Source organism: Lepidothrix coronata, unplaced genomic scaffold, assembly GCF_001604755.1.
Source record: "Lepidothrix coronata isolate B3197 unplaced genomic scaffold, Lepidothrix_coronata-1.0 Scaffold96, whole genome shotgun sequence".
NCBI lineage: Eukaryota > Metazoa > Chordata > Aves > Passeriformes > Pipridae > Lepidothrix > Lepidothrix coronata.
The window spans coordinates 2,460,232-2,474,100 of NW_016690276.1; the positions used below are offsets into that span (position 1 = coordinate 2,460,232).

At 41.3% G+C, this 13,869-nt stretch overlaps 1 protein-coding gene across 2 annotated transcripts in view; it reads right to left on the minus strand.

The window, feature by feature from the left end:
- EIF4E (eukaryotic translation initiation factor 4E) overlaps window positions 1-13,869 on the minus strand; it is a 31,522-nt gene that overhangs the window by 14,477 nt on the left and 3,176 nt on the right. The window contains exons 1-2 of one of the 2 annotated variants that reach the window (XM_017822228.1): window positions 9,313-9,387; window positions 224-333 (exon numbers count right to left, since the gene is read on the minus strand). In XM_017822228.1, coding sequence (XP_017677717.1) covers window positions 224-333; window positions 9,313-9,330 — 128 coding nt within the window. In that variant the 5' untranslated portion in view covers window positions 9,331-9,387. Of the gene's footprint in view, window positions 1-223; window positions 334-9,312; window positions 9,388-13,869 lie in introns of those variants that run through there. The other variant, XM_017822229.1, reaches the window with a different exon arrangement.

Sequence of the window (13,869 nt, forward strand, 5' to 3'; positions counted from 1 at the left end):
CGAAGACTTTCACCTTCTCTAACTGCACTATCTGAAAAGACTCTGAATATTAACAATTGGATCAGATTCTATTTAATCTGCAACCTCATTGCAAAAATCCTCAAAAAAACTCCCCAAGAACTGTCAAAATACTGCTAGAAAATGCAAGGTAAACAAGAACTGCAAAGCCACAGGCATTTTTCTGTCTTTGGCAAAACTACAATCATGCTTCTGTACTATTTACCTGTTTTGTAGTGGATGTTTAATATACTGTTCAGGGCTGGCAACCTCCTGACTAGGTGCTGGCTCGGTTTTCTCCTCTTCTGCAGGTTGAGGTGGGTTGGGAGTGGTTTCCTGTTTGAAGAAAGGAGTTATTAATACATTCCTTCTCAATTTTTATTGAGGTGATTTTGTTCTTTGAAGTAACTTTAAGAAGGCTGAAGGTAAGAGTTCCTACAATTAATTCTGATTAGAGGGCCTAAATCACATCATGGAAGCACAATTTGTATCCCTTTATTCTTCAACATCTGAATAGGCCCTACAATAAATACTAACTGCAGGAATTCACATTTTGCTGTTCGGTGATTTGCTTCCTATGTCATTTGTTTTCAGAATGGTTCACTTTACATACTTGTGTCATTTTGAAACAGTCTTGAGAGTTACTTCAGAAATATAAAATATACTATATTATCTAGAATATGCACACCTAAAATAAATTTAGAGAGTAATAATTTCAGAAGGAAAATTAATTTTAATTAGTTTCTGACAAAGCATTATTGGAAACAGGTATACAGACCCTGTTATTTAGAAAAACGTAAGACAAGTAGAAGACAGACCTGCTTTTCTGAGGTCTGAAATCCACTATTGCAAGCAGATAGAAGCCAAGCCAGTTAGTAGTTATCTTTGTATTTGCAACATCTTCACCAACCAAACAGCAGAATTTAAACATGCATAGGTTCTCAAATTTCAAACTGAAATAAATGTAATTACTGATTTAGCACAGATTAGACTGATTCCAAATGTTATTTTTTCAAATGTCTAGAAACAGCGATAGAAATGTTAAAGATACTTAAACACAAAATAGTAAAATATATTCTCTTTGTATGCAAACTCTCTCATGTTCATCATTCAGTTCGAGAAGCCACTGTGTCAGGTTTGAAATTCTAATGCCATTCCTTCAAATCAGGGAATACAAAGGTTTATTGTGAGGTCAAGTGTCCCTGCCAGTTACCACCGTCTCTCCCTAATCTGGCAATCCATGCTAGAAAAATCACAGAAACATGGAATGATGACTATAGCTCATTCCCTACAGCTAACACAAAAATGCCTATACAGCTGACCCCATGAAAGAAAAACCACTTCAGTAATACAAACAAAAGCTAACTACAGACTCAAAGACTCCGGACATTTCTAAATGCGGCAGTGCAAAAGTAGTATTTAAGAAGTAATTTAAACTCTGTGGTCTTAAGAGAACAAATTAACAGGGGTGGATTAAGTAATGGTAAGTCATTTAATTAATGGAACAGTTTACTCCAGGCTTCCACACAACTCAGTTTATCATCACACCAAAGCTGCTGAAAAAAGTGGAATGGATTGGAAGTGATAACACTGTTCAATCTTCACAGACCCAGCTGGCAAGCTCTTCTGATAACACTTAAAGATCTGGCTTAACAGGGATTTTCTTTTCATTATCAATATAGTTAGCATTATTAACCACGATATGTTTTACATCAGAGAAGCTACTCCTTTATGGTTGAAAATAATCAAGTATGCTTTAGTTTAACAGCTCACCTAGAAAAACACCTCAGTTCAAAAGCTGGTTTACATCACATTTCAAATACTTTCACATGCACCCCTGTCCACAGCAAAGAGACTGAAGTGTGAAGGCCTAACAGGAGCACTAGGCCAGTGCTTTGATTTATACAGTACAAGGGGCAAATTCCTGCCTCCTAATAAAACTAAATGCTTTCTGAAGATTATCCAAAGGGATCATCACTAACAAACCCATGGAAAAACAGTGTTGAACAATCTGTCATATCTCCTCCAGTGTAATACTATAAAAAGCTAAACAGATCTTCAAAAAACTTACTATGTTCTTCAAATTCTACCTAGAATAAAATTTCTAGTGTTACCCCCATTCATGTTTACCTTGATGGTATCAAACATACATCTTTAACTACACACAACCAGCTGCAGAATACATCAAGGAGGCACTGCAATATTTCCTCATTCAATTTATCATCTATGTTGAATTACAAAAAGCCAAGTACAGACAACTAAAATTTGTTGCCCCTTCTAACTAGAAGATTCAGAAAAATTACATGTGCAAATACAGTGACCATACAAGAAAAATCTTGTTGATATTTTGGAATAGCACTAAGTTTTGTGCTAAAGCTTGCTTTCATTCACAATACTCTGCAGTTGTGATATCTAATATTTACAACTCATCTACAAGAGCTATTACACTAAAATTTTTACAAATAGTCTGCATTCAGCAAGAGTGAGTCTATCTTCCAAAAATAATTTCAGTTGAGAATCTCATTCACGTTTGCTCAGCAACTAGCTTTCAATATACAAAGAACTAATACCGAAGTCTACCTGTCACTCTTCCAGAAGTGTCATAACTATAAACTGAAACAATCAATACGAAGCCATTGAGGACATGCAGAGCTATGCTGTTTCATAACTTCCAATGCAAGACAATATCCAAAAGGATTAAGGTAGCACGTCCAGTTAAAAAACAAACAAACCAATGAGCCTCCATACCTGCCTAGTACACCAACAGTCCCCCTCTGCACAACTACAAATGAAAGATATCTGACTCGGCACATTTTAGTTAAGCCACAACAATAACAAGTCCCTTTAGAAAGCTACAAAGCATTAATGAAACTCGGACTAACCATTATTTCAAGCTCCTGTCCAAAAACAGAACGTGACAGCTCACCTCCAAGGCCTAGCTAACTATGACCTTGACTCAGGACTGTGCCACTCCCCTCAAAAACTAACCCAGCCAGATTAAACTTTTTTTTTTTTAAACACCACGCTGTCCCATCAAGGATAGGTACAGTTCTATGTGCCAGGTATAAAGTTGGAAGTAGAGCTTTTTATCACAAAACAGTTTTGTGGCTGGTCTCAGACAGAAGCCTAAAGCAGGTGGTTTTCACTTCCTTATATTTCCCACAGCCATCAAGGAAAACAAAAAGAAACATTTTAATTTTTGGCTGGTTAATCGTTATCAGCTCCTATTTTTTCATCTTACATTTATCTCACTCTTCTGACTATGAAACTGAAGTGTTTGTATATGAAAGCACTTTTCATTATTAGTCAAATAGGAAGTATGTAAGTTTACTAATTGTCATTCAAAGTCCATCCCTGGTATCCAAGAAATTCTACAGGAAATTATCTAGAATTCTATTCTATAAATACTACATGAATTAATGTTACACTGTTCACATTTTACCAATTCACACCTTGAAACCTTAAAATTGCAACACTATTAACCTGAAGTCAGATTGACTCCACCAGTAGTTTCTGGTCTACTAAATTTAAAATCCTTCTTAATACTTGACTATTGCTCACAACTAATGCATTCTTTAACCTAAAATCGACTTTGCATCTAGAACTAAACTAAGTAACCATTTGGTTTGCTGCTTTTAAAATGTATGTCATAAAATAGGGTAGTATTACCAGATAAACTGGAAAGCTTCATATGGCCAATCCCACTTCTCATACACAGGACAGCACATAATTAAAAGTGACATTTATTCACTACCCACATGGTTTTTGATGTAGGAATCAGCTTGCAAAAGTCCACAAAACATCTGCCTACTCAGCATTTAATGACTGTATCTGCACATTACTTGGATTCTGACACTTGCAGATTTAATTGGTGCTATTTACTCTTTCTCCACAGCACATAATGACCAACATATCAAAGGAAGGTGTGCATGTCACCAGGACAGGAAACAAATAGCATTTACAGTAAAAACTGCCTCATCAGGTTTGTCTATTGAAGAGAACAACAAGCTTGACTGGGTTTTACTAAGGGTTTTCAGATGCTGCCCAGACCACGTTTGTGTCATTAATTGTCTACGGAAGTTGTTCAGCAAGACCAGTTGAGGGAGTGCAACGTTTATTGCCTAAAAGGATGTAACTCAGCACTGGTCCTCGACAATTATGCACTTTTGGTGAAGGCGAAGAGAATTCATAAGTGGAAAAGGCTTCCAAAGGTTTCTTGCGCTAAACCAAAACAAGTCACATTCCAGAGTTTTCACCTTCTCATTTAGGGTTTACAACAGAACGAGAAACCTGTATGTGCCAGTTATCTGATGTATAGGGAAAAACATGTCGACTGTCTCCTGGTTCTTCTGCTTCTTGCACATAACTGCTGCTATGCTACAGTCGGGATAACAATTCAAAAGACCCAAAATCAAGAGCTATTTATTTAAAAATATTCTGGACAGAACAAAAAGGATTAAAGCCCACCCAAGAAGCAAGTATTGTGTTCTGTAAGAAAACAAGCCAAGCGACAATCTGATATGCAACTCTGAGGAATGAGCATACAGCGATAAAAACCACAGGTAGTGTAAGAGCAACTGGAAAAGTGGTACTAACAGGCACCTGTTACCAATTTAACAGTGTGAAGTAGACTTCCAGACACCAGGACAGAGAAAAGATTCCTAGATGTGACATAACAAGGCCTAATACAGAGCGACTATCCTAACTGCATATAGCATCATTTAGAACACCACAGATTTTTAGGAAGAACACAAACGTTAGAACGTGAGTTTAACTGAGTGACATCCCCTCAAATTACAACTGAAGTGCAACACCTGTACACGAGGACAGGAACAAAAGGTTCAAGAGAAAAAGTCAGAGGTTTTATACTAATCATCACCTCAGCTTTAAAAGATACAAAGGATATTTATAGCCCTTTTGACTTCTGAAAAATGGGTTACATACACTTGAACATATCCATTTACCCCACAACCTCCCGACTAGCATTATCAAACAAGTTACAAGGAACATCAAAACACTTCAATATCTTTGTGATTTTGTAGCTGCCCAAGCAAGCTGCCCTTGTGCTAACACCCCTCACACCAGTCAGCACTCTGCTGCTGCCTTTGCTACTGGAACATAAAATCTATCCATGGGATGACTTTCCACATCTAACATTTTGTTAGTTCTAAGGCACTCTAACAAGGAAACAAAAACTTCCCAAAACACTGAGGAGAACAGTTCAGATGACTCAAAGGACAAAAAACCTCTAATCTCCCCACACACCTCTACACAAAACCACTCCAAATTTCCATGAGTGTACTGAGTCACTGGTACAAGTAAGCATAGAATTCTCTATCAGATGAAAAATTAGAACACATTCAATCTTCAGAAAAGAATTTAAAACAACATATAATGTCAATGGTCAAGAGGTCAGTCTTCAAACAGAAAGTGCTGGACACACTACTGGTATGCCTGATGCTTGTAAAGGATGCAATACACACAAGCTACTTTGATAAACAGCACTGAGCTCGAGACAGACAGACTACTGTTTAAAAAATCATTTATTTAAACAACTGCTCCGTGCATTTAGGGGAAAAAAAGGACTTTTAAACAGTTAAAATTTTTCTGGCTTCCATCCACTATATAGAATCAAGCTGCCACTTTCAGGCAGCTAACAAGACATTTATATTACACAGTACCCTTAAATCTGTAGATCACACACTTGCTACCTTCATAACGTGAACATTTTATAGAGCAAGAGGCTTTCGAACTTCAAGAAATGAGGACTGTTGTAAGCTAAAAACAGTTTCTAAACTCAGGTTTAGCCTTGACTTTAGAATATTTCAAAAGTGAAAGAAAAATTTATTTAAGGAGAAAGTCGCATTAATTCACTTTTAAAGTCTGCACTTTTCTTCCTCAATGCCAGCTCTCTACCAAATCCCTTATTTGATTCTCCCCTCTGTCCCCTCAAAATTCAAACTAACCTTTACTTTACAGAGCACATTTTCTCAAAGTTTCCCATGTACCTCCACACCTGCAGGCAGTACTGGTAAATGAAACACAGCTCCGTCTCATATGCTATTTTTATGCATTACCTTGAAATAAGCTTGGTATTTTATATGCTGTGTGAAATGTAACTTTTCAAAATTGCTTTTAAAAAATATTTATCTCAAAAGATTTAAGTTGTCCAACATACTCCTCCTCTTAGAGGAAGCTTTGTATTCAGACAGAAATTTACAAAAGCTTGTAACAGATATTCTCAATTATTAAACTGCATGACAGACATATCTATCCTGTATCTTTTCAGAAAAATGCAATGAGCAAGCAACTGTGTTCACAATGCTGCAGCTCAATGCTGTACTGACTTCAACCTCAGCAGGTCATCGACTATTACAGCAGAAACACCCAGCAAAAGAGCAAGTCTAAAGTTGAACACTCAACTTACATGCTGTCTGTCTGCAAATAACACAAAAGAAATACCTTTCAGCCTACCTTGAATTTTAGGAGCTATTTTGAACTTTCCAGAATTTCAAGGCCTTACACCACTATGTAAGCCCTTAAGATAAGTTTCATTTAAAATAAGTTTTGAGTCCCACCTACTGATAATTAGCTGCTTAAACAAGCATTTTTTCAAATTCTAGGTAACTGAAATTTCACCCTTGTATCCTAAAGTGCAGAGTTAAATTTCTAAGAATTGCACTTACAACAATAACTGCCATTAAACAAAAATATAATAAAAGAACCATGACACCCATTTCTAATTTGAATGATGAGGGATCAGATTCATATGCACCAAAAAGTTACAGGCAGCTACAATTTAAAGTCACCTTTGGCAAACTACTATTTACTAAAGCATTACTACTGGTTTTGTTGTTGACTTTGTTGACTTTTGCACAGCGTTATCTGATCACATTTAATCCTCAAAGGCTACAGTGAGAGCACTTGAACAGGACACACTCCTGCATATTCTCACAAATTAACCTAGAATATTCTTAAGAGAAAAAATCTGGTTCACATGAGAAAAAAAATGAGTTTTAACCTGTCAGTGTTGCAAAGGGTTAAGTCTTCCCTGCAGTGGAGAAGTAAACCCCTGTGCAGTAGGTCTGAATTTACTTAGAATAATCATCTTTTTCTTAGCAGCTTCCATGGGACTCTCTACACAACTTTAAACTCAAGTTCATATTTGTGAAGAGTTTGAAGCACTTTTCAAGCTTCTTAACAATCTGAAAGCATGGAAGTAAGAAGCAATGATTTTAGTAGGAGCCTACTTTAAAAAAAAAAAACAAACCAAACAAACCCACACTCAGTCATATTTTGCATTTCCCAAAAAACACATTTTCACACCAGGGAAGCATCACAGATGACATTTCTAGAAACTCATGTCCAGATTTTGAAGGTCAGGAACAGAAAGGCTTCCCTATGATCAAGAGGTAATCCTAACCACACACCCAATTTAATTGTTCGAGTGGAAAGCAACAGCATTTCCGTGACATTGTGCATCTTCTGACCTCGGTCACTACACGAGTCTAACCTTAACCTTAGGCAGGAGAAGTGAGCCACCTAAGAGGACAATAAACAAAAACTTTATTATTTACTTCAATTTGAAAGTAAGCAAGCACAGCCAATATCTGACTCCCGAAGTCAAACATGCTTCAGCTACAGCAGAACACTGAACAACTGCATTACTTGAACAGTTGTGCTGCCGCATCTTCCACTTCTACCGGCTTAGCATGACTGCTCGTGGTGAGCTGGACCTGGCAAATCAATCCTGCTAGGAAATAGTGTGGCAAGATCAATTGTTTGCTTTTGGCTAAATTAGGGCCCCGATCTACCTGCATGTCCAGCTTAACACTGATGTACAAACAGTGGAGAAAATGGTGCAAAGACAGGCTTGTGCCAGCAGCATGGTGCAGACAGCCCCACACAGCCAGGCCTTTAGAGTAATTTCAATTTTTAGAGGCTATGAATATTAAAAATTATTTATCACAATTCCTGCCGAGTTCCACAGCCATAACAGAGGACTGCACTCACAGTACGCTCTCATCTTCAGATACATGGGCTACAGCTCAGAAAGACTGGCCTTTGGATGGCAAAATAAGTGTAACACTGTGGCTGGAGAACATGGGACGGGTGTTGCTGGTGGTCTGTCTTCCTGTATTAATAACTGACATTCTTCCTGTTCAGAACTGTTGCCAAGGAATTTATAAATGTTGACTAACCTAAATCTCTTCCTTGTGGGTAGAAATTTTTTCTTTTGTTCACTGACGAAAACCATTAGGAGAAGGACCAATGTCCCTCACAGAGAAAGGTAAGGTTAATCTTTATTTAAACCCCGTGATTTTCAAACTGAAGTAGTTTCTGCCTACATGATACAAAGCATCTCCAAAGAGCAGACTGGCTATTTAACCACAGCTGGTAAGTGCAGCAGCAAGAGACCAGCCTTCCCTAGCTGTGTTTTCTTGAAACACTAACACCCAGCTTTCTGCTGTCTACTCCTCATGATACACAATCATGTGGGATTAGAATAACAACTGCACTTGGATCACTTCCAGATGCTTCAGCTCATTATGGAAGCGCAGGCTGGGGGCAACATTTGTAAGACGGAGCATAGTACCATGACCATAATTTAACACCTGGAAAAAGAAGGAATTACTTAATTATCATGAAAGGTGTATATATATATATAAAAAAACTTGAATAAAATTATAACTTTTATCCAGAACGATGACACAGCCTGAAAAGGGCAATTCCGTCTACCCACTCTCAGCAGCCACGCTGTCGCTCCGGCTGCCCCAGAAGCGCGTCTGGGACCGACCGACCGCTCGTCCCCTCCCCGCGGGGCCCCTCGGGCCCTGTGAGTGCCGCGCACCCGGCCCTTCCCGCTCTGGCAGGAGCCGCCCCGCGGTTCCCGGACGGCCGCAGCGGCGGGAACCAACATGGCCACCCCCACCGCGCCACATGCGCCGGCCGGGCCGGGCGGCCGCGGGGTCGACACACAATGGGCGCCGCCGGGCCGCCCAACCCGCTCCCGCCGGGCCCTCACGGAGCCGCGACCGCGCTCCCCGCACCAGGGCGGCGGTGCCGGCACAGCCACGGCCCCGGCCCCGGCCCCGCGGCCCCCTCCCCCGCCCCAGCCCCGGCGAGCGTGCGCTCCTCGCCGGCCTCCCCGGCCACCCGCCCGCTCCGCCAGGCGCCCGCCGCGGCCAGCGGCGCGGCGGCTCGAGAAGGAGGAGGAGGAGGAAGAGAAGGAGAAGAAGAAGGAGAAGAAAGAGGAGGATGCGGCGGGAGAAAGGCGAGGAGGAGGCGGGCGGGAGAAGGGAGCGCGGCACTCACCGGCTCCACCGCCGCCATCTTACAGCGCTCGGATCGCCGACGCGCCGCGAGGCGGGGCGGGGGCGGGTAAAGGCCGCGGACCACACACGATTGGCCGCCCGGAGGTCACGTGGAGCCGGCGGCCTTTTGGGGCGCGGTGCCCGCCGGGAGGTGTAGTCCTCTGGCGCGGGGGACGCCGGGAAGCCCTCCCGCTCCCGCCCGGGCAGGAAGGGGCGGGCGGCCATGGGGTAGCGCCCCCTGGCGGCGGTGGCGGCACCGCCCGCCCTCGGGGAGCGCAGGAGCTGCCGGGGCGCTCGGGAGTCGCCGGGATTCACATCCCCTGGTCCCCCGGCCACACCGGGAACGGGCACGTTGGGATTGGCCATGCAGGAGGGGGTGGCTCGTGAGAAGTGGTTTTAGCTGCCCGGTGCTCCCCAGGGAAAAGCTACCGGCATAGTAGAACTTTCACTCACCGCAGACGGGCACGGTGTTTCGGGTCACGCGCTTTGTTTGTTTCATTGAATTTGATCTTTTGCCGATTCCACACTTAATTGACTTGTCACTCCGGGGACACGGCCGGTGACCTTGGCTCACCAGGCAGAAAAAGGTAGCAAACATGAAATTCCGCTTCTTCCCGAACCTGATGGACAGGAGATACCTGCATTTTGGTGTCGGGAATGCCATCGCATCCAAGGAGCGAGATTGCCCCTGTCTGAGCGCGCTCACACTTCTGGCAGGGAAGTACGGGACAGTGATGAATGAAGCCAGGAGGTGGGATGCCTTCCACACATGGAGAAAGAGAACTTTGTAGGATAAGGGAAAAGTGAGAGGCACTTCCCAGAATCACAGAATCAATTAGGTTGGAAAAGACTTCTGAGATCATCAAGTTCAACCTATGACTAAACACCACCCTGTCACCTAGGCCATGGCACCAAGTGCCACATCCAGTCTTTTCTTAAAACATCTCCAGGACGATGACTCCACCACCTCCCTGGGTAGCCCATTCCAATGTCTAATCACCCTTTCTGTGAAGAAATTCCTCCTGATGTCCAACTAGAACCACCCCTGGTGTAGCTTGAGGCAATGTTCTCTTGTCCTGTCTCTTATTGCCTGGAAAAAGAGACTGATCCCCATCTTGCTACAATCTCCTTTCAAGTTGTTGTAGAGAGCAGCAAGGCCCGCTCTAAGCCTCCTTTTCTCCAGGCTAAACAACCCCCAGCTCCCACAGCCACTCCTCATAGGACTTACCCTCCAAAGCTTTCACCAGCTTCATTGCCCTTCTCTGGACTCGCTCCAGCACCTCAATGTCCTTCTTGTAGTGAGAGGTCCAGAACTGGACATAGGACTGGAGGTGCGGCCTCACCAGTGCTGAGTACAGAGGTCCTGCTGGCCACACTATTCCTGATCCAAGCCAGGATGCCATTCGCCTTCTCAGCCACCTGGGCACACTGCTGGCTCATGCTCAGCTGCTGTTGACCAGCACCCCCAGGTCCTTTTCCACTGGGTTGCTTTCCAGGCACTCTGCCCCCAGCCTGCAGCACTGCATGGGGTGGTTGTGACCCAAGAGCAGGACCCAGCACTTGGCCTTGTTGGACTGCATTCCATTGATCTCGGCCCATTGATGCAGCCTTCCCATCTCTTCCCCTCACTTCCCCAACTCCGTGGGAAGCCGTATGTTGGCAGAGGTAAAATCACATAATGGTTCATGTTGGAAAAGAACTCTAAGATCGAGTCCAACAGTTAACACAGCACCACCAAGCCCACTCCTAAACCATATTCATAAGCACCATATCCACGTTTTCTGGTGATTCCACCACTCCCCTGGGCAGCCTCGTTAAACCAGGTAATCCCAGCCATGGAATTCAGTTCAGTGTTATGATTTGATTTTTGTTTGACAAAGGCAGAGGGTTCAATAAAGTAATATTTCATCTGCCACCTCACATCTCTAAAGAAAAACACAACAAAAATATATTTAAGTTCTTAACCTTTTATAATAATAAATACCATAACAGTTTTCAAAGTAAAAGAACTAGGACATATCTTTATCCCAGCAATAAAACAGAAATTGAGAAAGAAAATATTTCTCCCTAAACGGTATAATGTTAAATCATGTTATGACAGCAAAATAAGAACATAATCTATTACATTTGTACATTCAGAAAGTACACCAAGACATCCAGCAGCTTTTTTTTTTTGTCCAGTGACATACTGTCCATTTAACCCATTTTATACAATTTGGTTTCTGCTAATTCTTTATAGGCTTTTTAATGTGAATAGAGTAATTAATAGGTCTTCCTATTTATTTCCCAGAATGGGGAATGCCAGATGGATCTGATATTCCATTTTACTTGTTTGGCAGCCGTGCACATTCTTTGACTGCCTGTTTTAATCCTGTCTTTAAGTGTCTTAACATAAATAAAGATAATCCACCCAGAATCGTCTTCCTCCCTGATAATTTTTCTTCAGCTTCTTCTGTGTTTAACTTTCTATTTATATTCTCAATAAACCAAGTGCACAGACCTAAATTTTATAGCTGTGAATGTCATTTTACTGAGAAGAACTATAAATGAGTGATAACAACCAAATCAATGAATGTCATATAGCATTTGGCTATTTCATGTTTCTTATGCAACACAGGGCTAACAGCATGAAGTCCCTTATAAGACAGCTATGCTTATTAACAATGTTTAATTAGCTAGACGAATATAGTATTGCTGAGTTCAGAACATGGCCTACCTTATTGCCATGCAAATAGGAAGTAAGTATGTGTTGTGATTTGGTATGTTTGTCTTTGATTTCTTGAGTTATGGAGGCACAAAGCCTCTAAAGATGACATCGGAAGTTATCCAACAACTTATAGTAGCAATGAGAGGATTATGAGCTACTATAATCTTTTCTTCAAGTCACTAACACACATAATAAAGAAGATGCTCAGAAGTGATGTGGCTGCCTTGCAAGTGATATCGTCTTCAAACTAAAATGAAATTTAAGATAGAAGGCAAAGAGGTATCATCAATACAACCAGAAAATCCCACCCTTTGAAGTTATAGTGGAAAAAAAGAAGGGACTGAAGTAAAGAAATGCTGGATATCTCATCTTCAGGAATCCTCACACACTTCAGGGATTTATCAATTTCCAGTGTGAATTTAAGTAGTTGTTGGGAACATCTGCTTCATTCTGCAAAGTGTGGCATCCAAGTCAAAGGTGTGCAAGTACAAGCTCTAATTGAACTGCACACCTGTATCTCACTGGTTTGAGTGGAAATGGAGCAGGCCCTCACATCGGTGAGTTAGAATCGTTGTATTTTATGTGATTAAAAATCTGATCATCTTAGTTTGATTTTGAAACCTGAAAATAAAAAGAATTTTTTAATGTCTCACAGTATTGTCCAAGATATCTAAAGTGGAAATAAAATACTGATCGTATTTTCTGCTTGAAAGTCTATTTTTATGGCCTTGACTCTGATGACACAGACTGAGTGAAATCCCTATTGGTATCAGTAATGTTCCTGTTGAATTCATTGGACCAGAACTTCACTCTATGACTTTTATTGTGTTTCCATAGTAAAGAATAAAATTTTTCACCACTTCAAGACACATTCATGGATTCTTTCAACTATTACAAGCAGTGGAGTTTCTCTCTTTAAAGCTTGCAACTTATTGGTTAAATAGGAATGCTTTTTATAAAACACCATTTTGTTTAAAAAGATGTGGCTTGTTTTCCTTGGATCTTGTCATATTATAAAACAACTGGTTTCATATGCATATATTAGAAAATGCCAAGATTCTTGGATAGCAGAATAGTGTTCTTGAATGCAGAGAGAACCACTCTTAAATCACAGTGGTAATTTCGATGTGCTATATTAATACAGATGCTGCAAGAGGCAGTGCCACTTGAACAATCAAAACAAAACAAAAGAATGTGCAGGATCTTCCTTTTCACCACAGCTAAAGCATGCTTGGAATTAGCTTTAAGTAAGCCTGCTACAGACTGGACTGTGGCTGGAGTGGGCCTTTCAGTAGTTTAGTTTGCATCTGCACCAATTGAAAGGAAAAAGAGTGATGCAGGGGCTTAAAATATATTGCAGTGCCTTTTGACTTACAGAATTGCACTTAACCTGAAATCCTTAAAGAGGAAAAATGGAGACAGGTATTTCTTTAATGTGACTCTGTTCATTTACAAGGATGTTTACAAAGAATTTTTTTTTCCCCTCTGGTCATAGTAAGACTGTTTTGCTTTGACCTCAGGTTTGTCTTTTGCTCTGGGTAATGTTTCCTACAGGGCTGTCTTACTTTTTAAGATCATGCTACATATATTTATCTTTGAGACATTTGTCTTTGCGTTTGTGATGGTTTTGCAGTTTCTCTTTTTTTACATGCCCATACAGACATACACAACCTAGTAACTGCTGCATTTGGTATGAGAATCTCAGTAAGTGCCAAGCCACATCAGTGCACATTTGCATGTGATCTGGCTCCTGGGTGGTATTTTTGCATTGTTTCAGTTATCGATGAACAAAGAGGCATTTAATTGTGTCTTCAATGAGCCTGAACAGAAGACAGCTATGATACCCAGGAG